The sequence below is a fragment of the Pezoporus wallicus genome, unplaced genomic scaffold (assembly GCF_028554395.1).
Source record: "Pezoporus wallicus isolate ANWC-B61680 ecotype Strahan unplaced genomic scaffold, APGP_CSIRO_Pwel_v1 contig_14277, whole genome shotgun sequence".
In the NCBI taxonomy this organism is placed as follows: Eukaryota; Metazoa; Chordata; class Aves; order Psittaciformes; family Psittacidae; genus Pezoporus; species Pezoporus wallicus.
This window is the reverse complement of record NW_026638370.1, coordinates 11,612-37,545: the sequence shown is the minus strand read 5'-3', so window position 1 is coordinate 37,545 and position 25,934 is coordinate 11,612. Positions and strand designations below refer to the sequence as shown.

Genomic DNA, 25,934 nt, shown 5'->3' with positions numbered 1-25,934 from the left:
CCGGTAACGACCATGGATCCATGGAACGGGTTGGGTTGCAGGGAGCTGAAAGCTCCGGATCCCGTTGCTAACGGCTTGGGTTCACCGCTCCGGGACAGCCCCGATGCCAACAGCACGGTGACATGTGCCAAGCGACGCCTCTCCAAGTGCATGCTGGGAGCTGTAGTTCCCTCCGTCCCGGAAGCGCTCCATCCGCGTCCCACTTCCGCCTAAACCGGAAGTTGCGGTGAGCGGCGGCGCGGCCTGCTCCCGGTGCCGCCATGGCGGACGTCACGGCCCGCAGCCTGCAGTACGAGTACAAGGCGGTGAGTGCGGAGCGGGGTCCTGCTCCCTTCCCCTTTAATTAAAGCACAAATGGGTTTGATGGGCTGGAACCGGCTCCGTGTGTGCCCACACCCCCTCCGGTCCCGGTCCCGGTCCCGGTCCCGGTCCCGGTCACCGCTTTCCCTCTCCCGTCGCAGAACTCCAACCTCGTGCTCCAAGCCGACCGCTCGCTGATCGACCGGACGCGGCGGGATGAGCCCACGGGGGAGGTGCTGTCCCTGGTGGGCAAACTGGAGGGGACCCGCATGGGGGACAAGGCGCAGAGGACCAAGCCCCAGATGCAGGAGGAGCGGCGGGCAAAGTGAGGGGGAGCGGGGGGAGGGCGATGGATGTGGGGTGGGAATGGACGTGGGGTGGGAATGGACGGGGGGTGGGAATGGACGTGGGGGTGGAATGGACGTGGGGTTGGAATGGACGTGGGGGTGGAATGGACGTGGGGGTGGAATGGACGTGGGGTGGGAATGGACGTGGGGTGGGAATGGACGTGGGGTGGGAATGGACGTGGGGTTGGAATGGACGTGGGGGTGGAATGGACGTGGGGGTGGAATGGACGTGGGGTGGGAATGGACGTGGGGTTGGGAATGGACGGGGGGTGGGAATGGATGCGGTGACACAATGGATGTGGGGTTGGAATGGACGTGGGGTGGGAATGGACGTGGGGTTGGAATGGACGTGGGGGTGGAATGGATGTGGGGGTGGAATGGACGTGGGGGTGGAATGGACGTGGGGTGGGAATGGACGGGGGGGTGGGAATGGACGGGGGGTGGGAATGGACGGGGGGTGGGAATGGACGGGGGGTGGGAATGGATGCGGTGATACAATGGATGTGGGGTTACAATGGATGTGGCACTGCACTGGATGTGGCATTGGAGTGGATGTGGCATTGGAGTGGATGTGGCATTGGAGTGGATGTGGCATTGCAATGGATGTGGCACAGGAATGGATGTGGCATTGCAATGGTTGTGGCACTGGAGTGGATGTGGCATTGCAATGGTTGTGGCACTGGAGTGGATGTGGCATGGGAATACATGAGGAAATTGCAAGGGATGTGGTATTGCAATGGATGTGGCATTGCAGTCGATGTGGCATTGCAAGGGATGTGGCATGGGAATGGATGTGGCATTGCAATGGATGCGGCGTTGGAATGGATGCGGCATTGCAGTGGATTTGGTATTGCAATGGATGTGATATTCCTAACACAGCTTTGGTTGGGTACTAAACCAAACCTCGAATTGTAGAGGTTTCGGAGGGTTTTGTAGTGGGAACGATGTAGTGGGAGCACAGAGCCCACCGAGCTGGAAGCTGCTGTCTTCATTGGATATCCATGTTGGGAAGTTATAATGGAAGTGAACGTTGAAAGAGCCGGATTTCTCCTTTATTGATGAACTAAAAGAGCCCGGATGTGCTTGGGGTGACGATTCCCCTCCCTGCCCCTGTCCCCAGGCGAAGGAAGCGTGACGAGGACAGGCACGACATCAACAAGATGAAGGGTTACACGCTGCTGTCTGAAGGCATTGATGAGATGGTGGGAATCATCTACAAACCCAAAACCAAGGAGACCCGGGAGACCTACGAGGTGCTGCTGAGCTTCATTCAGGCGGCTCTTGGTGACCAGGTGAGGATGGGAATGGATTCAGACAGAGATGAAGCTCTTGGGAGCTGTGTGTCTTTCTCTGTCATCCCATGGGGTGGCTTGGCTTCATCAGTGCTGGATTTTGGGCTTGGATGCTTTGTGACGGTGGTTTTGGAAGTTGCCATGGGGGTTCAGAAATGAGAGGGACCAACAGGATTCCGTATTTCATAGAATCAAAGAATAGTTTGGGTTGGAAAGGACCTTATAGCTCATCCAGCTCCAACCCCTGCCACGGGAAGGGACACCTTCCACCGGAGCAGCTTGCTCCAAGCCCCTGTGTCCAACCTGGCCTTGAGCACTGCCAGGGATGGGGCAGCCACAGCTTCTCTGGGCACCCTGTGCCAGCGCCTCAGCACCCTCACATAAATCACTTCTTCCTTATCTCCAACCTGAACTCCCCGTTTCAGTTTGAACCCATCACCCCTTGTCCTATCCCTACAGTCCCTGATGAAGAGCCCCTCTCCAGTATCCTTATGGCCCCCTTCAGACACTGGAAGCTGCTCTGAGGTCTCCACGCAGCTTCTCTTCTCCAGCCCCAATGTTCTCAGCCTGGCTCCATACGGGAGCTGCTCCAGCCCCTGAGCATCCTCATGGCCTCCTCTGGACTTGCTCCACCAGCTCCATGTCCTCATGTTGGGGACCCCAGCACTGCACACAGGGCTGCAGGGGGGGCTCACAAGAGTAGAGGGGCAGGATCCCCTCCCTGAGCTGCTGCTCACGCTCTGGGGGTGCAGCCCAGCACTGGGGTGGTTCTGGGCTCAAGCGCTCACTGAAGCCGGCTCATGTTCATTTTCTCCTCACCCAACACCCCCAAGTTCTTCTCAGGCTGCTCTCAATCACTTCTCCACCCAACCTGTGCCTTGGCCTTGTTGAGCTCCATGGGGTCACCTCTCAGGTGTTGTATCCGTGTGGTTCCTCCCCAGCCGCGGGACATCCTGTGTGGAGCTGCCGACGAGGTGCTGGCCGTGCTGAAGAACGAGAAGCTGCGAGACAAGGAGCGGAGGAAGGAGGTGGATCTGCTGCTGGGCCAGACCGATGACACCCGCTACCACGTCCTGGTGAACCTGGGCAAGAAGATCACCGACTACGGCGGAGACAAGGAAATCCAGAACATGGGTATGGGATGGCTGCGGGAATGGAGCGGGAAGCGGGGTTGCTGCTGCTCCGGGGTCGTGTTTGCACTCAGAGGCACCAGAACCGGGGCAGTTTCCAAGCCACATGAGCAGGTTCTGTTCCTCTTTTTGATGCACTGAGGCATGGATGGGCACGTGGATCCATAACCTGTGCCCATCATTCCCACATTCCCTGCTGAACGCGCTCCCCTCTCCTTGCAGATGACAACATCGATGAGACCTACGGGGTGAACGTGCAGTTTGAGTCCGATGAGGAGGTAGGAGATGAGGGGCTGCGGCTGGCAATGGGGTCTCTGCCTTGTCCCTTTGATCCGAGCTGCTCCACAGGGACTGTGGACCCCCAGTCCCTCTGGGAAGTGGGCATTGGCTCACGCTGGGTTATGTTAGCTTCCTCGGGGAGGGTCTGTAGATGATCCTCCTAATCCCAGGCTTGTCGTGATGCAGGATGATGGGAACCAGATGGTGATCTTTAGATGTGGGGGGGTGAAACGTGACAGCTGGGGGGGGGGGAAGGAGGAGCTGGAAGCGTTTCCTAGGAACGCTCCTGGGATTGTTTCTTGGAAGAGGCTGAGTGAATGATGAGAGATAAATGGGAGGTGGTTGGAGGAGTTGCTGGCAAAGCTCTCTGGGGAGGAGAACTCATCTCCCATGGTGCTTACCTTTGCTCCTGGGGAAAGCGGGAGGCAGCTTTCCCTTGGGAATTAGCTGGCAAATCGTTCATCTTTAGCAAGGAAAAGCTTCTGAGAGGTTTGTAAAAGCGTCTTCCTGGCGCTCTCCTGCCAACAGGAAGGTGATGAGGACATTTACGGTGAAGTGCGGGACGAGGCGTCCGACGATGACATGGAGGGGGACGAGGCCGTCGTGCGCTGCACCCTCTCGGCCAATGTGAGTCCCTGAGGAACACGGGAGATGTGGTTTGGGGCTGTCTGGAGCAGGGGCAGGGATGCAAATGGGAGCCTTGAAGCTGAGCTCTGCTGCAGCCCTGATCCAGCTCTGGGGCAGCAGCACAGGAAGGACCTGGAGCTGTTGGAGCAAGGCCAGAGGAGGCCATGGAGATGCTGCGAGGGCTGGAGCAGCTCTGCTCTGGAGCCAGGCTGAGAGAGCTGGGCTGGGGCAGCCTGGAGAAGAGAAGGCTCCTGAAGGGGAGACCTGAGAGCAGCTCCAGTGCCTGAAGGGGCTGCAGGAAAGCTGGAGAGGGGCTTGGGACAAGGGATGTAGGGACAGGCCAAGGGGAATGGCTTGAACCTGCCAGAGGGGAGACTGAGATGAGCTCTTAGGCACAAGCTCTTCCCTGTGAGGGTGCTGAGGCGCTGGCACAGGGTGCCCAGAGAAGCTGTGGCTGCCCCATCCCTGGCAGTGTTCAAGGCCAGGTTGGACACAGGGGCTTGGAGCAAGCTGCTCCAGTGGAAGGGGTCCCTGCCTGTGGCAGGGGTTGGAGCTGGGTGAGCTTTAAGGTCCCTTCCAACCCAAACCATCCCAGGATTCATGGCTCTGGCAGCTGCACAGTTGCATCTGCTGGTTCTCTGCTCCTCACCCCAGGCAGGGAACAGCCCCACACACTCCCCTGGAGCACAGGGTCCATGCTCCTGCTTCCCTCTCCCTGGAATATAACGTTTTTGTGGGATTTCCTTTAAGCTGGTGGCATCGGGGGAGCTGATGAGCTCCAAGAAGAAGGATCTGCACCCACGAGACATCGACGCCTTTTGGCTCCAGCGGCAGCTGAGCCGCTTCTATGATGATGCCATCGTTTCCCAGAAGAAGGCAGATGAAGTCCTGGAGATCCTGAAGGTCAGTGGCTCCCTGCTCCACATGGCTGTGGTGCTCTTGGAATACTGCTCTGCCTGGAAGCAGGAATTGGCCCCCACACCTCGTTCCTTATGCTCTTTGGAAGGAAATGCAGCTGTGGATGAGCGGTGTTTGCACAGAGATAGATGGGTGCTGGGCTGGGTGGCACCGGTCTTCAATCCCAGAAATCTCCCTCCAAGGGGAAGGGGTCGGGGTTTTGTCACTGTTTGCTGGGAGATCATCATAGCTTGGGTCCATTTCCCTGCTGGTTGTGGTGCTGATGCTCATGTGAGCTGGGATAGAGAGCTGGAGAGGATGGGGATGTCACCTGCAGCTGGATCGGGCACCTCGCAGGGCGTAGCTGCTGTGGAGCTCCCCGAGTGCAGTTTCTTGGGCAGCAGGGTTCTGGCTGTGTGTGGGGCACAGAGCTCATGGTTCCTCCTTTCTCCTCCTCCCAGACTGCCAGTGATGACCGGGAATGTGAGAACCAGCTCGTGCTGCTCCTGGGCTTCAACACCTTCGACTTCATCAAGGTCCTGCGGCAGCACCGGATGATGAGTGAGTGGCTTTAACCTTGTTGCTCGCCTCCTCTTCTGAGGTGATTCCAGCACAACCTGAAGCTTTTAAACTGCCCTCGGTGGTGCTTTATGAAGCCTGGGCCTTGTCCTTTGCCCCCTCCTTTTGGTTCAACCATTAACCCACCCCACCAACCTTCTCCATCCCTTTATTTCCCTCCTTCAGTCCTCTACTGCACTTTGCTGGCCAGTGCCCAAAGCGAAGCAGAGAAAGAAAGGATAATGGGGAAGATGGAAGCAGATCCTGAGCTGTCCAAGTTCTTGTATCAGCTGCACGAGACAGAGAAGGAGGATCTCATCCGGGTAAGGAAGAGGGGGCCTCGTGAAGGGCGAGAGGAGGGATTGGGGAGCCTTGATGCCATCGCTGGGGTGGGGTTTGCAGTGTGTGATCGAGGAGCCCCTGACTCAACACTGGAACCTCAGCCCCGTAGGAAACGTTGCTTGGGTGATGCTGAGGCTCAGCTGAGGGGGAGATGTGTGGGGTCTGAGTCACTCAGATGGCTGCTTTCCCAAAACTGCCCATAGCTGCAGGCTTCACGTGCTCCTGCAGGTGGTGGCTGTGTTGTACCAGCACTGCCTCCCCCTGGGCATCTTCGAGGTGAGGCTCAACGGAACAGAAGTGCAGGGCCCTGCCCCAGCACAGGCACAGCCTGGGGGAGGCTGGATGGAGCCACCTGAGGAGAAGGACTTGGGGGTGTTGGGTTAAAAGAAGCTCAATGACATCCAAGGTGTTCAGCTCTGGGGTAGCAGCACCAGAGGGACCTGGAGCTGTTGGAGTGAGGCCAGAGGAGGCCACAAAGATGCTGCAAGGGCTGGAGCAGCTCTGCTCTGGAGCCAGGCTGAGAGAGCTGGGCTGGGGCAGCCTGGGGAAGAGAAGGCTCCTGAAGGGGAGACCTGAGAGCAGCTCCAGTGCCTGAAGGGGCTGCAGGAAAGCTGGAGAGGGGCTTGGGACAAGGGATGTAGGGACAGGCCAAGGGGAATGGCTTTAACCTGCCAGAGGGGAGACTGAGATGAGCTCTTAGGCAGAAGCTCTTCCCTGTGAGGGTGCTGAGGCGCTGGCACAGGGTGCCCAGAGAAACAACCTCATCTGCTCATGTTCCCTTCATCAGCTCTCCTGGCCTGCCCTTGGGGACTGTGGTTTCTAGTGCCAAAACTGATCAGTTTGGGCCAGGGGAACACCCATACAGGGACACTGTGGTTGTGTGAGGCCATGGGGGTCTCCAGCTGCTCCTCCCCAGGGCTGACTCCTCCTCTGCTCACGCAGGAGGAACGCTCTCGGCGGGAGCGTGTCCGTCAGTCCCGGATGGACACTGACCTGGAGACCATGGATCTGGACCAAGGAGGAGAGGTAAAACCCTTGGAAACCCCCCAAAATCCCCCCCAGGAAGTGCCAAAAGAGCACTTGAAGTGATGTGGGCAGGGAGGGACCAAGGGCAAGCCCCTGATGTGCTCGAGAGGCACCTGCCCTTTGGATGCAGTTGCTTTTCCTTTGGTCCCGGGCTGAAGATGCCAGGATGGGCTCTTTGATCCTTGTCCCTTTCCAGGCGCTGGCTCCCCGGCAGGTGCTGGACTTGGAGGATCTGGTGTTTGCCCAAGGGAGTCACTTCATGGCCAACAAGAGGTGCCAGCTCCCCGACGGCTCCTTCCGCCGGCAGCGCAAGGGCTACGAGGAGGTGCACGTCCCTGCCCTGAAGCCAAAGCCCTTCGGCTCCGAAGAGGTGGGTGCCCTGCTTCTTCCCCTGTGTTAGCACGAGGAGTGCTGGGTGATGAGGGGACTGATGCTGAGGTTCAACAGGCAAAGGGCCAGGGCCTGCACTTAGGCCACAACAGCCCCTGCAACGCTCCAGGCTTGAGGAATTGTGGCAGGAAACTGCTGATGGGAAAGGGGCTGGGGGTGCTGAGTGATGGAGCTGAGCACGAGCAGCTTGTGCCCAGGCAGCCCCCAGCATCCTGGCCTGGAGCAGCACCAGTGCGGCAGCAGGGCCAGGGCAGGGATTGTGCCCCTGCACTGGGCACTGGTGAGGCTGCACCTCAAATCCTGTGTTCAGCTCTGGGCCCCTCACTACAAGAGAGACATTGAGGGGCTGGAGGGGGGGCAGAGAAGGGCACCGGAGCTGGTGCAAGGCCTGGAACACAGGGGTGATGGGGAAGGGCTCAGGGACCTAGGGACAGATTGAGAAGAGAAGGCTCCTTGAGGAGAGACCCTAGAGCAGCTCCAGTGCCTAAAGGGGCTGCAGGAAAGCTGGAGAGGGGCTTTGGGCAAGGGCCTGTAGGGCCAGGCCAAGGGGAATGGCTTTAACCTGCCCGAGGGGAGACTGAGATGAGCTCTTAGGCAGAAGCTCTTTGCTGTGAGGGTGCTGAGACGCTGGCACAGGGTGCCCAGAGAAGCTGTGGCTGCCCCATCCCTGGCAGTGCTCAAGGCCAGGTTGGACACAGGGGCTTGGAGCAAGCTGCTCCAGTGGAAGGGGTCCCTGCCCGTGGCAGGGGTTGGAGCTGGAGGAGCTTTAAGCCCCCTTCAACCCAAACCAGGCTGGGATCAAGAGACAACGCCACTGTGCTGCTGCCCAGGTGTCTCCAGGCTCTCCCCTGTTCCCTGCCACCTGTAAGGTGCTGGAACAAAGGTGCTGAGCTCCACGGTTTCCCTTCCCAGCAACTGGTGTCTGTGGAGAAGCTGCCCAAGTACGCCCAGGCTGGCTTCGAGGGCTTCAAAACCCTCAACCGGATTCAGAGCAAGCTCTACCGCGCTGCCCTGGAGTCGGATGAGAACCTCCTGCTGTGCGCACCCACGGTACGGACCCGGCACGATGGGATCCCAAAGGATGAGCCAGCTCGGTGGCAGAGGCCTGCTCTGGGTCATCCTTCACTGGGGACAAGGGGGGTTTCATGGCTCTGGCTGTGGTTGTGTTCCAAGGGGGCTGGAAAGACGAACGTGGCGCTGATGTGCATGCTGCGGGAGATCGGGAAGCACATCAACATCGACGGCACCATCAACGTGGATGACTTCAAGATCATCTACATCGCACCCATGAGGTCCTTGGTGCAGGAGATGGTGGGCAGCTTTGGGAAGGTGAGGAATGGTTTGGAGGTGGTGGGTAGCTTGGGGAAGGTAAGGAATGGTTTGGACGTGGTGGGCAGCTTGGGGAAGGTAAGGAATGGTTTGGAGGTGGTGGGTAGCTTGGGGAAGGTAAGGAATGGTTTGGACGTGGTGGGCAGCTTGGGGAAGGTAAGGAATGGTTTGGAGGTGGTGGGTAGCTTGGGGAAGGTAAGGAATGGTTTGGACGTGGTGGGCAGCTTGGGGAAGGTAAGGAATGGTTTGGAGGTGGTGGGTAGCTTGGGGAAGGTAAGGAATGGTTTGGACGTGGTGGGCAGCTTGGGGAAGGTAATGAATGGTTTGGAGGTGGTGGGTAGCTTGGGGAAGGTAAGGAATGGTTTGGAGGTGGTGGGTAGCTTGGGGAAGGTAAGGAATGGTTTGGACGTGGTGGGCAGCTTGGGGAAGGTAAGGAATGGTTTTGGAGGTGGTGGGTAGCTTGGGGAAGGTAAGGAATGGTTTGGAAGTGGTGGGCAGCTTGGGGAATGTAAGGAATGGTTTGGAGGTGGTGGGCAGCTTGGGGAAGGTAAGGAATGGTTTGGACGTGGTGGGTAGCTTGGGGAAGGTAAGGAATGGTTTGGACGTGGTGGGCAGCTTGGGGAAGGTAAGGAATGGTTTGGAGGTGGTGGGCAGCTTGGGGAGGGTAAGGAATGGTTTGGAAGTGGTGGGCAGCTTGGGGAGGGTAATGAATGGTTTGGAGGTGGTGGGCAGCTTGGGGAGGGTAATGAATGGTTTGGAGGTGGTGGGCAGCTTAAGGAAGGTAAGGAATGGTTTGGAAGTGGTGGGCAGCTTGGAATGGTTTGGAGGTGGTGGGCAGCTTAAGGAAGGTAAGGAATGGTTTGGAGGTGGTGGGCAGCTTGGAATGGTTTGGAGGTGGTGTGGGCAGCTGGGGAAGGTAAGGAATGGTTTGGAAGTGGTGGGCAGCTTGGGGAAGGTATGGAGAGGGTTGGTCCTGCCCTGCCTGAGCTGAAGACTGGGGAGGATGAGCTCGATTGTGGTGGCTCCTCACCTTGTTCTTCCAGAAGGAGCTAAGCTCAGGCAGGAGCTTGTTGGGAGAGGATGGCTTTGGGCTGTCTTTAGTTCCGGTGCAGCCTGTGCTCCCCAGGCTCTGTGTGCTGGTCCATATGGCTTCTAGATGTCAGCGTGGGCTGTGAAACCCATGGGGCTCTTCCAGTGCTTCACTGGGATGAGGCTGAAGCTGTCTGGGAGCATCCCGGGGCTCCCGTGCCGTAGGGAACACATTGATCCAAGGTAACAGCCTCCGGGCTTCCTCCTAGCGCCTGGCGACCTACGGCATCAACGTGGCCGAGCTGACGGGGGACCACCAGCTGTGCAAGGAGGAAATCAGCGCCACACAGATCATCGTCTGCACCCCAGAGAAGTGGGACATCATCACCCGCAAGGGCGGCGAGCGCACCTACACCCAGCTCGTGCGGCTGGTCATCCTGGTGAGCACAGAGAGGGGTGAGGGTGGGCACCGCGGGGCTGGTACAGGTCCCAACCGTGTGTTGGAGGTTAAAGATGCCCCTGGTGCTTGGGTACGGGGAGACTTGGGCTTTGAATCGGGGAATCATGGAATCAAACAGGGTGGAAGAGACCTTTAAGGGCATCCAAGTCCAGCCTTCACCCCAGGACTGCCAAGGCCACCACTAAAGCTTATTGCTCTCTGCAGCTACCTGGAAGGAGGTTGTAGGGAGGTGGGGTTGGTCTCTTCTCCCAAGGAACAAGGGATGGGACAAGAGGAAACGGCCTCAAGCTGCACCAGGGCAGGTTTAGATAAAGATTAGGATCAATTCCTTCCCCAGAGGGTGCTCAGGCATTGGAACAGGCTGCCCAGGGCAGGGCTGCAGTCACCGTCCCTGCTCACACACCCTCAGTGCCATGGGTCAGTGGTGGCCTTGGCAGTGCTGGGCCATGGTTGGATGGATGAGCTGGTTGATTCCATGACTCCAACGCATGAGCTGTAGGGTGAGCCTCTACACAAGCAGGTCCACTGAGAACCTAACCCCCAAACGTGTTAAATGGGGCCGGTTGGAGTGGGGGTAACGCTGCTCCTCCTCTTCAGGATGAGATTCACCTCCTGCATGACGACCGAGGACCCGTCCTGGAGTCACTGGTGGCCAGAGCCATCCGCAACATCGAGATGACCCAGGAGGACGTGAGGCTGGTGGGGCTGAGTGCCACCCTGCCCAACTACGAGGACGTGGCGACCTTCCTGCGCGTGGACCCGGCCAAAGGCCTCTTCTATTTTGATAACAGGTACAGTGCCAGTCTAGGAGAGAGCTTTATGCAGAGCTGGGGATGTTCTGCCTCCTGTGGCAGGCAGCTGTCAGGTCCCTCCAGGCTCTCATCAGACTTTCAGCCTTCTCTCAACGTGCATTTGGCTCTTGCATGTGCTGCTAAATGCGTGTGTAGGACTGGAGCAGTTAAATCCAGCCTCAAAGGGTGTGCCAGGGTTCCTGCGTTGTTGTACTTGCACAAAGACACTTTGGAGAAGGCAGATGATAGAATCAGGGAATGGGTTGGGTTGGGAAGGACATTAACATCATCCAGGTCCAACCCCTGCCACGGGCAGGGACCCCTTCCACTGGAGCAGCTTGCTCCAAGCCCCTGTGTCCAACCTGGCCTTGAACACTGCCAGGGATGGGGCAGCCACAGCTTCTCTGTGCCAGCGCCTCAGCACCCTCACATAAATCACTTCTGCCTTATCTCCAACCTGAACTCCCCCTGTTTCAGTTTGAACCCATCACCCCTTGTCCCATCCCTACAGTCCCTGATGAAGAGCCCCTCTCCTGCATCCTTGCAGCCCCCTTCACACACTGGAAGCTGCTCTGAGGTCTCCACGCAGCTTCTCTTCTCCAGCCCCAATGTTCTCAGCCTGGCTCCATACAGGAGCTGCTCCAGTCCCTGAGCATCTCCATGGACTCCTCTGGACTTGCTCCACCAGCTCCATGTCCTGATGCTGGGGACCCCAGCACTGCACACAGGGCTGCAGGGGGGGTCTCCCCAGAGCGCAGCAGAGGGGCAGGATCCCCTCCCTGAGCTGCTGCTCACGCTCTGGGGGTGCAGCCCAGCACTGGGGGGGGTTCTGGGCTGCAGCACGCACTCAGGCTGGCTCCTATTCAGTTCTCAGCAGAGATGAGCTCTGCTGTACCTGTGTGCTGCAGGAGCTGGTTGAAGGAAGCACAAAATAGGATCATGGCCATCCGCAAACCTCCGCTTTTGCTTCCTGAGTGTATGCAAAGCAAATGGATTCCAGGAAATGGGGGTACATGTTACTGTTCCCTCCTGACTGGGCAGAACTGGAACCATCATCTCTCCAAGTAAATCGAGGCCCAGAGGAAGCAAATAGAACTTGGGAGCACAAGATACAGGATGTCTTTGGCAGAGCCTTTGTGTCAGGGTTACCCCATCCTTCTGCCCTGTATGGACTTGTTCTTTCTTCCTTCCAGCTTCCGGCCAGTGCCCCTGGAGCAGACCTATGTGGGCATCACAGAGAAGAAAGCCATCAAACGCTTCCAGATCATGAACGAGATCGTCTATGAGAAGATCATGGAGCACGCAGGGAAGAACCAGGTCTGACACTTGTGTTGTTTAGTGGGAACATCAGGGAGCTCCACAAGGCCAAGGGCAAGGTCCTGCCCCTGGGCTGGAGCAATTCCAAGCACAAACACAGGCTTTGGGGACTGGTGGAGCAGCCTGGAGAAGAGAAAGCTCCTGAAGGGGAGACCTTAGAGCAGCTCCAGTGCCTGAAGGGGCTGCAGGAAAGCTGGAGAGGGGCTTGGGACAAGGGATGTAGGGACAGGCCAAGGGGAATGGCTTGAACCTGCCAGAGGGGAGACTGAGATGAGCTCTTAGGCAGAAGCTCTTCCCTGTGAGGGTGCTGAGGCGCTGGCACAGGGTGCCCAGAGAAGCTGTGGCTGCCCCATCCCTGGCAGTGCTCAAGGCCAGGTTGGACACAGGGGCTTGGAGCAAGCTGCTCCAGTGGAAGGGGTCCCTGCCCGTGGCAGGGGTTGGAGCTGGATGAGTTTTAAGGTCCTTCCAACCCAATCCAGGCTGGGATTGTTCCCGACACAACCCTGGATCCTGGCTGTTGTTGTGAGACTCTCCCAATGCTGCAGTGGAGAAGAGGGTGGGTTCTGGTGGTTGATGGTAACCAAGAGAGGAAGGAGCAGGGCTTTTCTCCCTGTGCCAGGTGTCTGATCGAGGGATGACCTCCCCTTTTTGGGCTGATGGAGCTTTTGTGGTGATACCCCATCGCACCAGGAGCTCGGTGCATGGTGCCCAGGGCATCTGCACTGGTTCTAGATCCCTTCCCACCCTGAACCCCAGGAGCAGGTTGGCTCAAGCATCTTTGGAGCTGCAGCTCTGGTGATTCCCACCTCAGCAATGGCACCATCTGCTTGTTTAACAGGTCCTGGTGTTCGTTCACTCCAGGAAGGAGACCGGGAAGACCGCCCGGGCCATCAGGGACATGTGTCTGGAGAAAGATACCCTGGGCCTCTTCTTGAGGGAGGGCTCAGCCTCCACCGAGGTGCTGAGGACCGAGGCCGAGCAGTGCAAGGTAACCAGGGCTCTTCACACACAAAAACGCTGCCACTTCGGTGTGGTTTCACAGCTTTTCCTGTGGGATCTACACTCCCTCCTGTTGCTTCTCCAACGTGGAGCTGGTTGTGTTTGTGCTGCAGAACCTGGAGCTGAAGGATCTCCTTCCTTACGGCTTTGCCATTCACCACGCGGGGATGACGCGGGTGGACCGGACGCTGGTGGAGGATCTCTTTGCTGACAAGCACATCCAGGTGAGCAGGAGTTGCTCCTTTGGTTGGCACTTCCCAAGGGAAACACTTTGAGCCATGTTGTCCCATAGCCCTTTGGGTAAAAGCAAGAGGATCCAGCCCCCCCATCCCACTCCTGTGGAGCCAGAGCCTGATGGAAGCAGGCTGGGAGCAGAGAGGGCAAGAACATCCCCCCTGGCCCTTGCTGGGTGTTTGAAGGCAGAGGCCTGTCCCAGAGCAAGCTGCTTCCTCTGTGGTTGGGAAAACAACTGCTTTGGGAAGCAGTGTCCTGGCTGCCTTACCAAAGGATTTTGTGAGGGTCATGCAGGGAGCTGGGAAAGCTCTTGCTGCTTTACCTCATCTTCCTCTGCTGAGCTGCTGGGACAGTCACAGCCTTGGTCCCTTTAGTGTGTGTCTCTAATATCAGGCCCTGCATTTTTAGATCCCTTTTTCCCCCTAGGAATTGGCTTCTCTCTGGCTCTGATGGGTGTTTTGCTCCTGCAGGTGCTGGTCTCCACAGCCACGCTGGCCTGGGGGGTGAACCTCCCTGCTCATACTGTCATCATCAAGGGGACGCAGGTCTACAGCCCTGAGAAGGGGCGCTGGACCGAGCTGGGGGCTCTGGACATCCTGCAGGTGAGGTCCTGGTCACAGAGGGGCTGCCAGGACCCGGGGCAGGGATTTGCTCTTCCCACTGAGGCACAGCCAAGCTCTGCTTTTGTGTTTTCTCAGGGTAGTTGCTCCCTGCTCCTGTTGCCAGCCTGAATGTGCTGCTCTGGGCTCAGCCCTGGGAGGGCAGAGCAGAAGCAGATCACTAGAAGAGGGCAATGATTACTCTCCCAGTATTTTGCTCAGACACATCTGGGATAATTCTGTATCCCAAAGAAAATTGGGGGGTGGAGAAGAGAAGCTGTGTGGAGACCTCAGAGCAGCTTCCAGTGCCTGAAGGGGGCTACAGGGATGCTGGAGAGGGGCTCTTCATCAGGGACTGTAGGGATAGGACAAGGGGTGATGGGTTCAGACTGAAACAGGGGGAGTTCAGGTTGGAGATAAGGAAGAAGTGATTTATAAGAGGGTGCTGAGGCGCTGGCACAGGGTGCCCAGAGAAGCTGTGGCTGCCCCATCCCTGGCAGTGCTCAAGGCCAGGTTGGACACAGGGGCTTGGAGCAAGCTGCTCCAGTGGAAGGGGTCCCTGCCCTTGGCAGGGGTTGGACCTGGATGAGCTTTAAGCTCCTTTCCATCCCAAACCAGGCTGGGATTCTATGTGTATTTCATCAGGAATTAGCAGCAGACTGAGCAGTGAAGCCCAGGACACAGCAGTGAGGAAAAATCCCAAGGTAAAAGCTTTGCTGTTTTGCTGACTTCCCCTTCCCATTTCAGATGCTGGGCCGTGCTGGGAGGCCTCAGTATGACACCAAAGGAGAGGGGATCCTCATCACATCCCATGGTGAGCTGCAGTATTACCTGTCCCTGCTCAACCAGCAGCTCCCCATTGAGAGCCAGATGGTGTCGAAGCTCCCGGACATGCTGAATGCAGAGACTGTGCTGGGCAACGTCCAGAACGCGAAGGTGAGAGGGAATGTTTGCTTTGCCCATGGATGTGTGCTCCTTGTGCACATGGGAATTGCAGGGGTGAGAGGATGAGCAGTGTTAGGGAAAGGTGTGGGAGCAAAGAAACCTGCAGCCTTTGGTGCCTGGGGAGCAAAGCTTGGAGAGATCTGAAAGGACAGCAAGGATTGCCAGGCTGGGAGGGGTGGATCTGTCTGTAACTCCTAGCAGGTGGAATTCTCCACTTGGAGGACACTGGGGGAGAGTCTGCATGAGGGACATGGAGCTGCTGGAATGAGTGCAGAGGAGGCCACGGAGCTGCTGCAAGGGCTGGAGCAGCTCTGCTCTGGAGCCAGGCTGAGAGAGCTGGGCTGGGGCAGCCTGGAGAAGAGAAGGCTCCTGAAGGGGAGACCTGAGAGCAGCTCCAGTGCCTGAAGGGGCTGCAGGAAAGCTGGAGAGGGGCTTGGGACAAGGGATGGAGGGACAGGCCAAGGGGAATGGCTTGAACCTGCCAGAGGGGAGACTGAGCTGAGCTCTTAGGCAGAAGCTCTTCCCTGTGAGGGTGCTGAGGCGCTGGCACAGGGTGCCCAGAGAAGCTGTGGCTGCCCCATCCCTGGCAGTGCTCAAGGCCAGGTTGGACACAGGGGCTTGGAGCAAGCTGCTCCAGTGGAAGGGGTCCCTGCCCGTGGCAGGGGTTGGAGCTGGAGGAGCTTTAAGATCCCTTCAGCCCAGACCAGGCTGGGATTCTATGATTTTTTAATCCCTTAATCTTTCCCTGGTGCTGGACACAAGGTGTCTGTGGCACTGCTGGGCTTCCAAGCTCTGGTTGAATGTTGAGCCAGCAGGATTGGCTGGGCACAGCCTCCTGTGTGCTTGGAGCACTGGGATCCAAGCCGGAGCGTTGTCCCTGCATGCTGAGGCCCATCAGCTGTTAAGGGCACATTGTTGTTCCCTCAGGATGCAGTGAATTGGCTGGGATACACCTACCTGTACATCCGGATGCTGCGCTCCCCCACGCTCTATGGCATCTCCCACGATGACCTGAAGGGGGATCCGCTGCTGGACCAGCGCCGCCTGGACCTGGTGCACACGGCAGCGCTCATGCTGGACAAGAACAACCTGGTCAAGTACGACAAGAAGACAGGGAACTTCCAGGTGAGAGAGGAGCTGGGACTGGGGCTCTGATGGGAGCAGCCCCTGGGTGCGGGGAAGGGGGCGAGAGGCATCCCACTGCTTAAACGTGGATCCCAGGGATCGCTGCGTCACTCGGAGCTGGGCACGGCTGTGGGTCCTGGGAGCCCTTTGGGTGCATAGAGAGGAGCTGGTGTAAAACCTGAGCCTCAGCTTTGCTGCTGTGTCTCAAGGATAAGCTCCATGGTGTGGGCTGCACCCCCAGAGCGTGAGCAGCAGCTCAGGGAGGGGATCCTGCCCCTCTGCTGGGCTCTGGGGAGACCCCACCGCCTGCAATCCTGATCCAGAGCTGGGGCAGCAGCACCAGAGGGACCTGGAGCTGCTGGAGTGAGTGCAGAGGAGGCCAGGGAGCTGCTGCAAGGGCTGGAGCAGCTCTGCTCTGGAGCCAGGCTGAGAGAGCTGGGCTGGGGCAGCCTGGAGAAGAGAAGGCTCCTGAAGGGGAGACCTGAGAGCAGCTCCAGTGCCTGAAGGGGCTGCAGGAAAGCTGGAGAGGGGCTTGGGACAAGGGATGTAGGGACAGGCCAAGGGGAATGGCTTTAACCTGCCCGAGGGGAGACTGAGATGGGATCTTGGGAAGATCTTACCCCAGTGCCATCAGTCAGTGCCTTTCTGCTGCTTCACTGTGGCTCTTGTTGTCCTCTGGCAGGTGACGGAGCTGGGCCGCATCGCCAGCCACTACTACATCACCAACGAGACCATGCAAACCTACAACCAGCTCCTGAAACCCACCCTCAGTGAAATCGAGCTCTTTCGGGTGTTCTCCTTGTCCTCTGAGTTCAGGAACATCACCGTGAGGGAGGTACGGAGCCGGGCAGCCCGGGGGCTGCAGGGGAAGGAAGGAGCCCTGCGAGCCCCGTTCTCACTTCTCCCACCCTTGGTGTCCTGCAGGAGGAGAAGCTGGAGCTTCAGAAGCTGCTGGAGCGAGTTCCCATCCCGGTGAAGGAGAGCATAGAGGAGCCCAGTGCCAAGGTGAGCCCTGCTTCCACCTCAGGGGGACTTCTTGCCTCTGGTTGAGCACACTGGCCTGCAGCGTGGGGCCCTGATCCCTGCTGATCCCCTCTGTCCCACCATGTGTCACAGGGATCACCATGTGATCCCACAGGGATCAGGCACTGGTGCAGTGGGCACTGAGAACCTCTCATCTTCCTCTGCAGATCAACGTGCTCCTCCAGGCCTTCATCTCCCAGCTGAAGCTGGAAGGGTTTGCTCTCATGGCAGACATGGTGTACGTAACCCAGGTGAGGGAGGAAACCTGCTGGGGCCTCTTCCCATTTAGGTGTGTGCAGCCCAGCCCTGCCTCAACCGGTTACACCTCAGAGGTGCAGTCTGTGCTCAAGAGATGGCTTTGGAAGTAACCAGAGCTGTGAGTGGTGAGGTCTCACCCCTGCCAGGGTGGAGGTTGGATCTTCACTGGGGCCTCCAGTTTGGCATCAGAATAATCCTGCTCGAGAGCACTGCAGTGTAGCCTTAGGAATCTCCCACAAGGCCACGTTCCCCAGGCTGGGAATCATGGAATTGCTCCTCCTGTGGGAGTTTGGGATGGGGGACCTGTAATTCAGTTCATAGAGGGCACTTAGAGGAAAGATAGGGAAAGACTTTGGCCAAGGGCTTGTTGGGACAGGCCAAGGGGAATGGCTTTAACCTGCCAGAGACGAGCTCTTGGGCAGAAGCTCTTCCCTGTGAGGGTGCTGAGGCGCTGGCCCAGGGTGCCCAGAGAAGCTGTGGCTGCCCCATCCCTGGCAGTGTTCAAGGCCAGGTTGGAGCAAGCTGCTCTATGGAAGGGGTCCCTGCCCGTGGCAGGGGTTGGAGCTGGTTCCTTCCATCCCACACTTCCATTATCCCATGGAGCTATGGGGGCAGACAGGCAGGGAGGGGGGACCTGCTTGGGGCTGGGCTGGGCTCTGAGGGTTGCTCTGTCCCCAGTCTGCGGGGCGGCTCATGAGGGCCATCTTCGAGATCGTCCTGAACCGGGGCTGGGCCCAGCTCACCGACAAGACCCTCAACCTCTGCAAGATGATCGACAAACGCATGTGAGTGCCCCCTTGGGGCTGGAAACTGCAGGAGCTTCCCCAGCGGAGCCTGCCTTGGGGAGGGATCCCTGTTGGGATGCCGGGTCGGGCAGCGTGCCGAGCGTGCTCTGAAGGCACGGGCTGTGATTGCAGGTGGCAGTCCATGTGTCCTCTGCGCCAGTTCAAGAAGCTGCCCGATGAAGTGGTGAAGAAAATCGAGAAGAAGACGTTCCCCTTCGAGCGCCTCTATGACCTGAACCACAACGAAATAGGTACCGAGGCCCAGCAGGGAGAGCTGTGCCCTGCCCCTGCCCTCCTCTGCTGCGTTTTGACCCAGCCACTGGAGGCCTTGTTCCTGGCGAGGGTCCTGGTGCAGGCTCAGGAGGGCAGAAGCTTTGCCCTGGTTCCTTCCTGCATCCCAGTTTGGGACGGTGGCCCCCCCGTTGTCCCTGTGTCCTGCTGGCAGCACCTTCCTCTTCGCAGGGGAGCTGATCCGAATGCCCAAGATGGGCAAAACCATCCACAAGTACGTTCACCTGTTCCCAAAGCTGGAGCTCTCGGTCCACTTGCAGCCCATTACCCGCTCCACGCTCAAAGTGGAGCTCACCATAACTCCCGACTTCCAGTGGGATGAAAAGGTGAGCTCAGTGAATACCATGCTGGGAAAGAGGGCGCTTGTGGGGGGCCCCCTCTGGGCCCTGCTCTTGTGGGGTTTCTTCACCTTGTGGGAGGAGGTGGTGTAGCAAACGGTGTCTCCCCTGTACCAACCTCCTCCTGTGTGAAGGGGTTGGATGTCGGGATGGGGCCCAGCTGAAGCTGCCCTGTCCACGTTTCTCTGCCTGGGCTTAGCCAGGGTGGGGGATTCACTGGTGTCCTTCCAGCTCCTGGGGGTGTGGAAGGGGGGAAACAAGGCTCTGCTGTGAAGGTAACGGCTGCCCTTGCTCAGGTGCATGGCTCGTCCGAGGCTTTCTGGATCCTGGTGGAGGATGTGGACAGCGAAGTGATCCTGCACCACGAGTACTTCCTGCTCAAGGCCAAGTACGCGCAGGACGAGCATCTCGTCACCTTCTTCGTGCCCGTCTTCGAGCCGCTGCCCCCTCAGTACTTCATCCGTGTGGTGTCCGACCGCTGGCTCTGTGAGTTCCTGCTGCAGCAGCAGCCTGGGCACACACACAGGGGCTCTGCTGGGGCCTGGGGGGGGCGGTGCAGGACCCTCCTGGTGGGGTGAAGATGACTGAGAGCCAAGTGAGAGCAGGGCTGGGGATCCTGCCCCTCTGCTGGGCTCTGGGGAGACCCCCCCTGCATCCCTGATCCAGCTCTGGGGCAGCAGCACAAGAGGGACGTGGAGCTGCTGGAGCGAGTGCAGAGGAGGCCATGGAGATGCTGCGAGGGCTGGAGCAGCTCTGCTCTGGAGCCAGGCTGAGAGAGCTGGGCTGGGGCAGCCTGGAGAAGAGAAGGCTCCTGAAGGGGAGACCTGAGAGCAGCTCCAGTGCCTGAAGGGGCTGCAGGAAAGCTGGAGAGGGGCTTGGGACAAGGGATGGAGGGACAGGCCAAGGGGAATGGCTTGAACCTGCCAGAGGGGAGACTGAGATGAGCTCTTAGGCAGAAGCTCTTCCCTGTGAGGGTGCTGAGGCGCTGGCACAGGGTGCCCAGAGAAGCTGTGGCTGCCCCATCCCTGGCAGTGCTCAAGGCCAGGTTGGAGCAAGCTGCTCCAGTGGAAGGTGTTGGAACTGGAGGAGCTTTAAGGTCCCTTCCAGGCCAAACCAGGCTGGGATTCTCTGCTGACTCCATGATGAAAGCCCTGTGCTGCTGTCAGAGCTGACAGATCCTCTCCATGTCTGACAGCCTGTGAGACCCAGCTGCCCGTTTCCTTCCGGCACCTGATCCTCCCGGAGAAGTATCCTCCTCCCACCGAGCTGCTGGACCTGCAGCCCCTGCCCGTGTCCGCTCTGCGGAACAGCGCCTTCGAGAGCCTCTACCAGGACAAGTTCCCTTTCTTCAACCCCATCCAGACCCAGGGTGAGTTTTACCCCTGCTCCCCTTCCTCCAGGCTGCATCTCAGCCACCCCTGGCCCTCTCAGCGCCTTGCTCCCCGTCTCTGAAGGGGTTGGATGCAGGGATGGAGCCATGCCCTCTCCATGTGTCTCTGCTTGGGCTTAGCCAGGGTGGAGAGTTCACACTTAGGAGCTGCCCTGCCAGCCTAGAGCCTCTTTAGCTCAATGGATCCTGGGCTGAGCTCTTACCCAGCCCTTCCTGTAGCTCCTCCTCGTGCAGGCTGGCTCCAGGCTGCCTTTTCCCTGCCTCTTTCCCGAGCTCTGACAGGAATCCATGGAGGTTGTGCTCACCTGCTCCCGTTGTGTTTTCTGCCCGTCCCCAGTGTTCAACACTGTCTATAACAGCGACGACAACGTCTTTGTGGGGGCTCCCACGGGGAGTGGGAAAACCATCTGTGCCGAGTTTGCCATCCTGAGGATGCTGCTCCAGAACTCGGAGGGACGCTGCGTGTACATCACCCCCATGGAGGCTCTGGCGGAGCAGGTGAGTCTGGTGCCCCACATCCCCGTCCTCGTCCCCTCTTTTCCCTTTCCTCATCCCTTCTTTGCTGTCGCATCCCTCGGGGTGACTCCAGGCTCTTCCCTTTAGCGGTGGCCTCTCTGAAGGGATGTGGTAGGGATGTGGTAGGATTTGTTCTGTCACCACCACCCCTCACCCTCGGCAGGTCTTCTTGGACTGGTACGAGAAGTTCCAGGAGCGCCTCAACAAGAAGGTGGTTTTGCTGACGGGGGAGACCAGCACGGACCTGAAGCTGCTGGGCAAAGGGAACATCATCATCAGCACCCCTGAGAAGTGGGACATCCTCTCCCGACGCTGGAAGCAGCGCAAGAATGTGCAGAACGTCAACCTCTTCATCGTGGACGAAGTGCACCTCATCGGGGGCGAAAACGGGGTGAGCCTGCGAGGGGAGGAGCCAGGGATGCTCCTCATGGTGTGGGGCCGGGCAGTGGGTGGTTGCTCCCTCCCGTTACCTGGTTTGAGGTCAGCTTTTCCAGCCGGGATTCCCCCAAGGGAGGGAAAGGAGGGCTGGATCCTTGGGGAAGCTCAGCCCTGGGGTATCCATGGCTGAGAAGTGGCCAGAGCTCATGCAGAAGGCGAGCACGGTGCGGAGAACTCAGCGGTCCCCTCCTGCCCCTCCTGCAGCCGGTGCTGGAGGTCATCTGCTCCCGCATGCGCTACATCTCGTCCCAAATCGAACGGCCCATCCGCATCGTGGCCCTCAGCTCCTCCCTCTCCAACGCCAAGGACGTGGCCCACTGGCTGGGCTGCAGCGCCACGTCCACCTTCAACTTCCACCCCAACGTGCGCCCCGTGCCCCTCGAGCTGCACATTCAGGTAGGCTTTGGGCACCGTCCTCTTCCTTCCCCTGCTGCTGGCTGACGCGCAGGGTGTCACCGCTTCCTCCCCTCCTGCAGGGCTTCAACATCAGCCACACGCAGACGCGCCTGCTCTCCATGGCCAAGCCCGTGTACCACGCCATCATGAAGCACTCGCCCAAGAAGCCCGTCATCGTCTTCGTGCCGTCGCGCAAGCAGACGCGGCTCACGGCCATCAACATCCTCACCACGTGCGCCTCGGACATCCAGAGGCAAAGGTAGCGGTGCTGGGGCCTCTGAGGAAGGGTTCTGGGGCTGTTTGTTGGGCTGAGGGGCAATGGCCTTGGGGCAAGGGGCTTGCAGGGCCTGGCAGGGGTGTCTCTGCTCCCCCGTCTCGGGCAGGTTCCTGCACTGCGCAGAGAAGGATCTGGTGTCCTACCTGGACAAGCTGAATGACAACACCCTGAAGGAGACGCTGGTGAACGGCGTGGGCTACCTGCACGAGGGGCTGACGGCCGTGGAGCGGCGCGTGGTGGAGCAGCTCTTCAGCTCTGGTGAGGGGGGTGGATGGGGACACAGCACAGTGTGCATGGGAGCCCAGAGCCCCCCCCAGGGCAGAAGCAGCAGCTTGGGATGGGGGGGGATCCTTCCTGAGACCCATCTGCTCGAGCACTGAACCCCTCTGGTTCCTGGCCCCCCCCCCCAGCATCGCTCTGAGCGCTCTCCCCCCTGCTCTTCAGGTGCAGTGCAGGTCATGGTGGCCTCCCGCAGCCTCTGCTGGGGCATGAACATCGCTGCTCACCTCGTCATCATCATGGACACGCAGTACTACAACGGCAAGATCCATGCGTGAGTGCTCCTGAGGTTTCCCCCTGCGTCCACCCTGCTGAGCGTGACCCCCCCCCTGCATCCCAAAGGGCTCCATCCTCATCCAGGCTTAGGCTGGGAATGGCTGTGGTGGTGGCAGCCTTCCGTGGAGCTGCATTAACGCTCCCCGTGTCGCAGGTACGTGGATTACCCCATCTATGACGTGCTGCAGATGGTGGGACACGCGAACCGCCCGCTGCAGGACGACGAGGGCCGTTGTGTCATCATGTGCCAGGGCTCCAAGAAGGTGAGTTCCTGGCCTGTGGGCATCCATCACCTGCTTGGGGCAGGGATTGCTCCTCGCAGGCTGATGGATAACCCCGGAGCTCTGCTGCCTGGGGGTTCTTCACCAGTTCCCTCTGCTCCTGCCCCAATGCAGGATTTCTTCAAGAAGTTCCTCTATGAGCCCCTGCCCGTGGAGTCCCACTTGGACCACTGCATGCATGACCACTTCAACGCCGAGATTGTCACCAAGACCATTGAAAACAAGCAGGATGCAGTGGATTATCTCACCTGGACCTTCCTGTACCGCAGGATGACGCAGAACCCCAACTACTACAACCTGCAGGGTGAGCAGAGGGCTCTGCACCGGCGTTCGTGTTCCATCAGGGCCACCAAAACCTGACCCTATGTTGGGGACGTCCCACACACAAACACAGGCTGAGACCCACCCCAGTGCGTTCATGTGGGGCAGCACCACAAGAGGGACATGGAGCTCATGGAGTGTTCAAGGCCAGGGTGGACACAGGGGCTTGAAGCAAGGTGCTCCAGTGGAAGGTGTCCCTGCCCATGGCAGGGGTTGGAGCTGGAGGAGCTTTAAGGTCCTTTCCAGCACAAACCACTCTGTGATTCCATGATATGGGGTTGGAGGATCCTGGCCTCTGGGCTCTGCTTTCCCTCGAGCGGTTTCTCTCCATCCTGGGCTGTTTCTGATCCCCATCCCGACGCTGCTGCACCCCCAGGTGTGTCCCACAGGCACCTCTCGGATCACCTCTCGGAGCTGGTGGAACAGACCCTCAGCGACCTGGAGCAGTCCAAGTGCATCAGCATCGAGGACGAGATGGACGTGGCCCCTCTGAACCTGGGGATGATCGCTGCCTACTACTACATCAACTACACCACCATCGGTGAGGGCTCCTGAGGGGCAGGGACCATCTGCATCGCTCCCTGTGCCACGGGCGATGGGGAGAAGGTGCTGCGTGCGTGGCTGGGTGCGCGAAGCTTGCCTTGGAGGCACCCTTTACACCAGAGGGTTTGATGCTCTCTGCTTTCCCTTACCCCTCTCCCTGCCTGGCTTCCCCAGAGCTCTTCAGCATGTCCCTCAACGCCAAGACCAAGGTGCGAGGGCTCATTGAGATCATCTCCAGCGCTGCCGAGTACGAGAACATCCCCATCCGGCACCATGAGGACAACTTGCTGCGGCAGGTGAAGTGCCAGCACCGGGGGCCCGGGCGCTGGGGCAGGGAGAGCCCAGGGTGCTGGTCCCCACTGACAGCTTCCTCGTTCCTCCCTGTAGCTGGCCCAAAAGGTTCCCCACAAACTGCCCAACCCCAAGTTCAACGATCCCCACATCAAGACCAACCTGCTGCTGCAGGCTCACTTGTCACGCATGCAGCTGAGCGCCGAGCTGCAGTCGGACACCGAGGAGATCCTCAGCAAGGTACAACGGGGATCCCACGTCCGTGTGTCCCCCCCTTCCCCGTGTCACCCGCTGCGGCATCACCACCTCCTTGACCCGTCCCCATCCCTTCTTTCCCAGGCCATCCGGCTGATCCAGGCCTGTGTGGATGTGCTCTCCAGCAATGGGTGGCTCAGCCCCGCGCTGGCCGCCATGGAGCTGGCGCAGATGGTGACCCAGGCCATGTGGTCCAAGGATTCCTACCTCAAGCAGCTGCCTCACTTCACCTCCGAGCACATCAAGCGCTGCACGGACAAGGTAAAGCTGGAGGGGAGGCACCGTGGTCCTCCCTTTGCTCTGGGGTGGGGAGGGGGAGCTCAGGGCTGAAAGCCTCCGGTCCTTGCAGGGCGTGGAGAGCGTGTTTGACATCATGGAGATGGAGGACGAGGACCGCAACGCGCTGCTGCAGCTCTCGGACATGCAGATCGCCGACGTCGCCCGCTTCTGCAACCGCTACCCCAACATCGAGCTCTCCTACGAGGTGGTGGAGAAGGAGAGCATCCGGAGGTGAGGCTGGGGCTGGGGGCAGCAGGGAGGGACCCCTCGGTGCTGTGCTGGTGCTGGGGGCCGCCCTCACCGCGGCCCTTGGGTCTGTCCATGCAGTGGGGGGCCTGTGGTGGTGCTGGTGCAGCTGGAGCGTGAGGAGGAGGTCACGGGGCCCGTCATCGCTCCCCTGTTCCCACAGGTATGGGCTGAACCCCAACCCTGGTGCCTTGGGGGGGGGGGGGGGGGGGGGGGGGCAGAAGCCATGGGGGTGTCCCCTGCTGTCCCCACCCCGTTAACTCTGTGCCTCCCTCAGAAACGCGAGGAGGGCTGGTGGGTGGTGATCGGCGACTCCAAATCCAACAGCCTCATCTCCATCAAGCGCTTGACGCTGCAGCAGAAAGCCAAGGTGAGGGGGTGATGGGGCCGGGGCTGAGGGCAGCCACAGCCCCACGCTTTTGGGGGCTGCGGGCTCTCCCCATGGCCACCCCAACACCGCCTCTCCTCCCCGTGCAGGTGAAGTTGGATTTCGTGGCTCCGGCCACGGGGACCCACAACTACACCTTGTATTTCATGAGTGATGCCTACATGGGCTGCGACCAGGAGTACAAGTTCAGTGTGGACGTGAAGGAGGCCGAGAGCGAGAGCGACTCCGACTGATGTGGGGCGAGGAGCCCCCCAAGTTGTGCCCCCCCCAACCCCTTGTCACCCCCCCGTGTGTCTTCCCTGTGTTTTCCTTGGATTTCTTTCATTTTCTATGGAGATGATGCTTTGTACAGTGGGGTTTTAGCCTGGAATAAACCTTGAGCCCCACCTCGCCCTTTGTGCTGGGTCTGGGCTGGGAAGAGGGAGCAGGCACGGCCCTGAGGCTGCCCCCAGCTCTGAGCCTTCGGTGTGAGGCTCAAACAAGATCAGTGAGGACTGCTGAAGGCAGAGCTCGGATGGGAGCTGTGCTTCGGCAGTGGTGCCACCACGTCCCCCCTGTGCCGCTCACCCAGGGGCTGCCGGCATGGAAAGGAGATGGAAGCTTTGGCAACATGGACTGGAGCCCGGTGCCAGGCTCAAGGACTTGGGGGTGTTGGGTGAGGAGAAGCTCCCCATGACCCAGCTTCAGTGAGCGCTTGAGCCCAGAACCCCCCCAGTGCTGGGCTGCACCCCCAGAGCGTGAGCAGCAGCTCAGGGAGGGGATCCTGCCCCTCTACTCTTGTGAGCCCCCCCTGCAGCCCTGTGTGCAGTGCTGGGGTCCCCAACATAAGAAGGACATGGAGCTGGTGGAGCAAGTCCAGAGGAGTCCATGAGGATGCTCAGGGGCTGGAGCAGCTCCCGTATGGAGCCAGGCTGAGAACGTTGGGGCTGGAGAAGAGAAGCTGCGTGGAGACCTCAGAGCAGCTTCCAGTGTGTGAAGGGGGCTGCAAGGATGCAGGAGAGGGGCTCTTCATCAGGGACTGTAGGGATGGGACAAGGGGTGATGGGT

At 59.4% G+C, this 25,934-nt stretch overlaps 1 protein-coding gene across 1 annotated transcript; it reads left to right on the top strand.

The window, feature by feature from the left end:
• Nucleotides 1–203: 203 nt before the first annotated feature.
• Nucleotides 204–25,155, top strand: SNRNP200 (small nuclear ribonucleoprotein U5 subunit 200). Its single transcript, XM_057410566.1, has 45 exons — nt 204–305; nt 462–625; nt 1,768–1,939; nt 2,881–3,073; nt 3,292–3,347; nt 3,877–3,975; nt 4,726–4,878; nt 5,334–5,433; nt 5,617–5,753; nt 6,715–6,798; nt 6,995–7,168; nt 8,101–8,238; nt 8,362–8,517; nt 9,816–9,986; nt 10,604–10,797; nt 11,991–12,114; nt 12,953–13,102; nt 13,227–13,337; nt 13,818–13,949; nt 14,694–14,882; nt 15,819–16,016; nt 16,699–16,851; nt 16,941–17,021; nt 17,207–17,290; nt 17,976–18,082; nt 18,215–18,333; nt 18,545–18,699; nt 19,008–19,197; nt 19,907–20,080; nt 20,439–20,599; nt 20,781–21,008; nt 21,260–21,451; nt 21,532–21,710; nt 21,835–21,986; nt 22,173–22,281; nt 22,438–22,546; nt 22,679–22,868; nt 23,262–23,426; nt 23,603–23,724; nt 23,816–23,959; nt 24,059–24,235; nt 24,324–24,484; nt 24,581–24,662; nt 24,777–24,869; nt 24,977–25,155. The coding sequence occupies exons 1-45, from the start codon at nt 261–263 to the stop codon at nt 25,118–25,120; spliced, it is 6,411 nt and encodes a 2,136-aa protein (XP_057266549.1). The 5' UTR covers nt 204–260; the 3' UTR covers nt 25,121–25,155.
• Nucleotides 25,156–25,934: the final 779 nt, after the last annotated feature.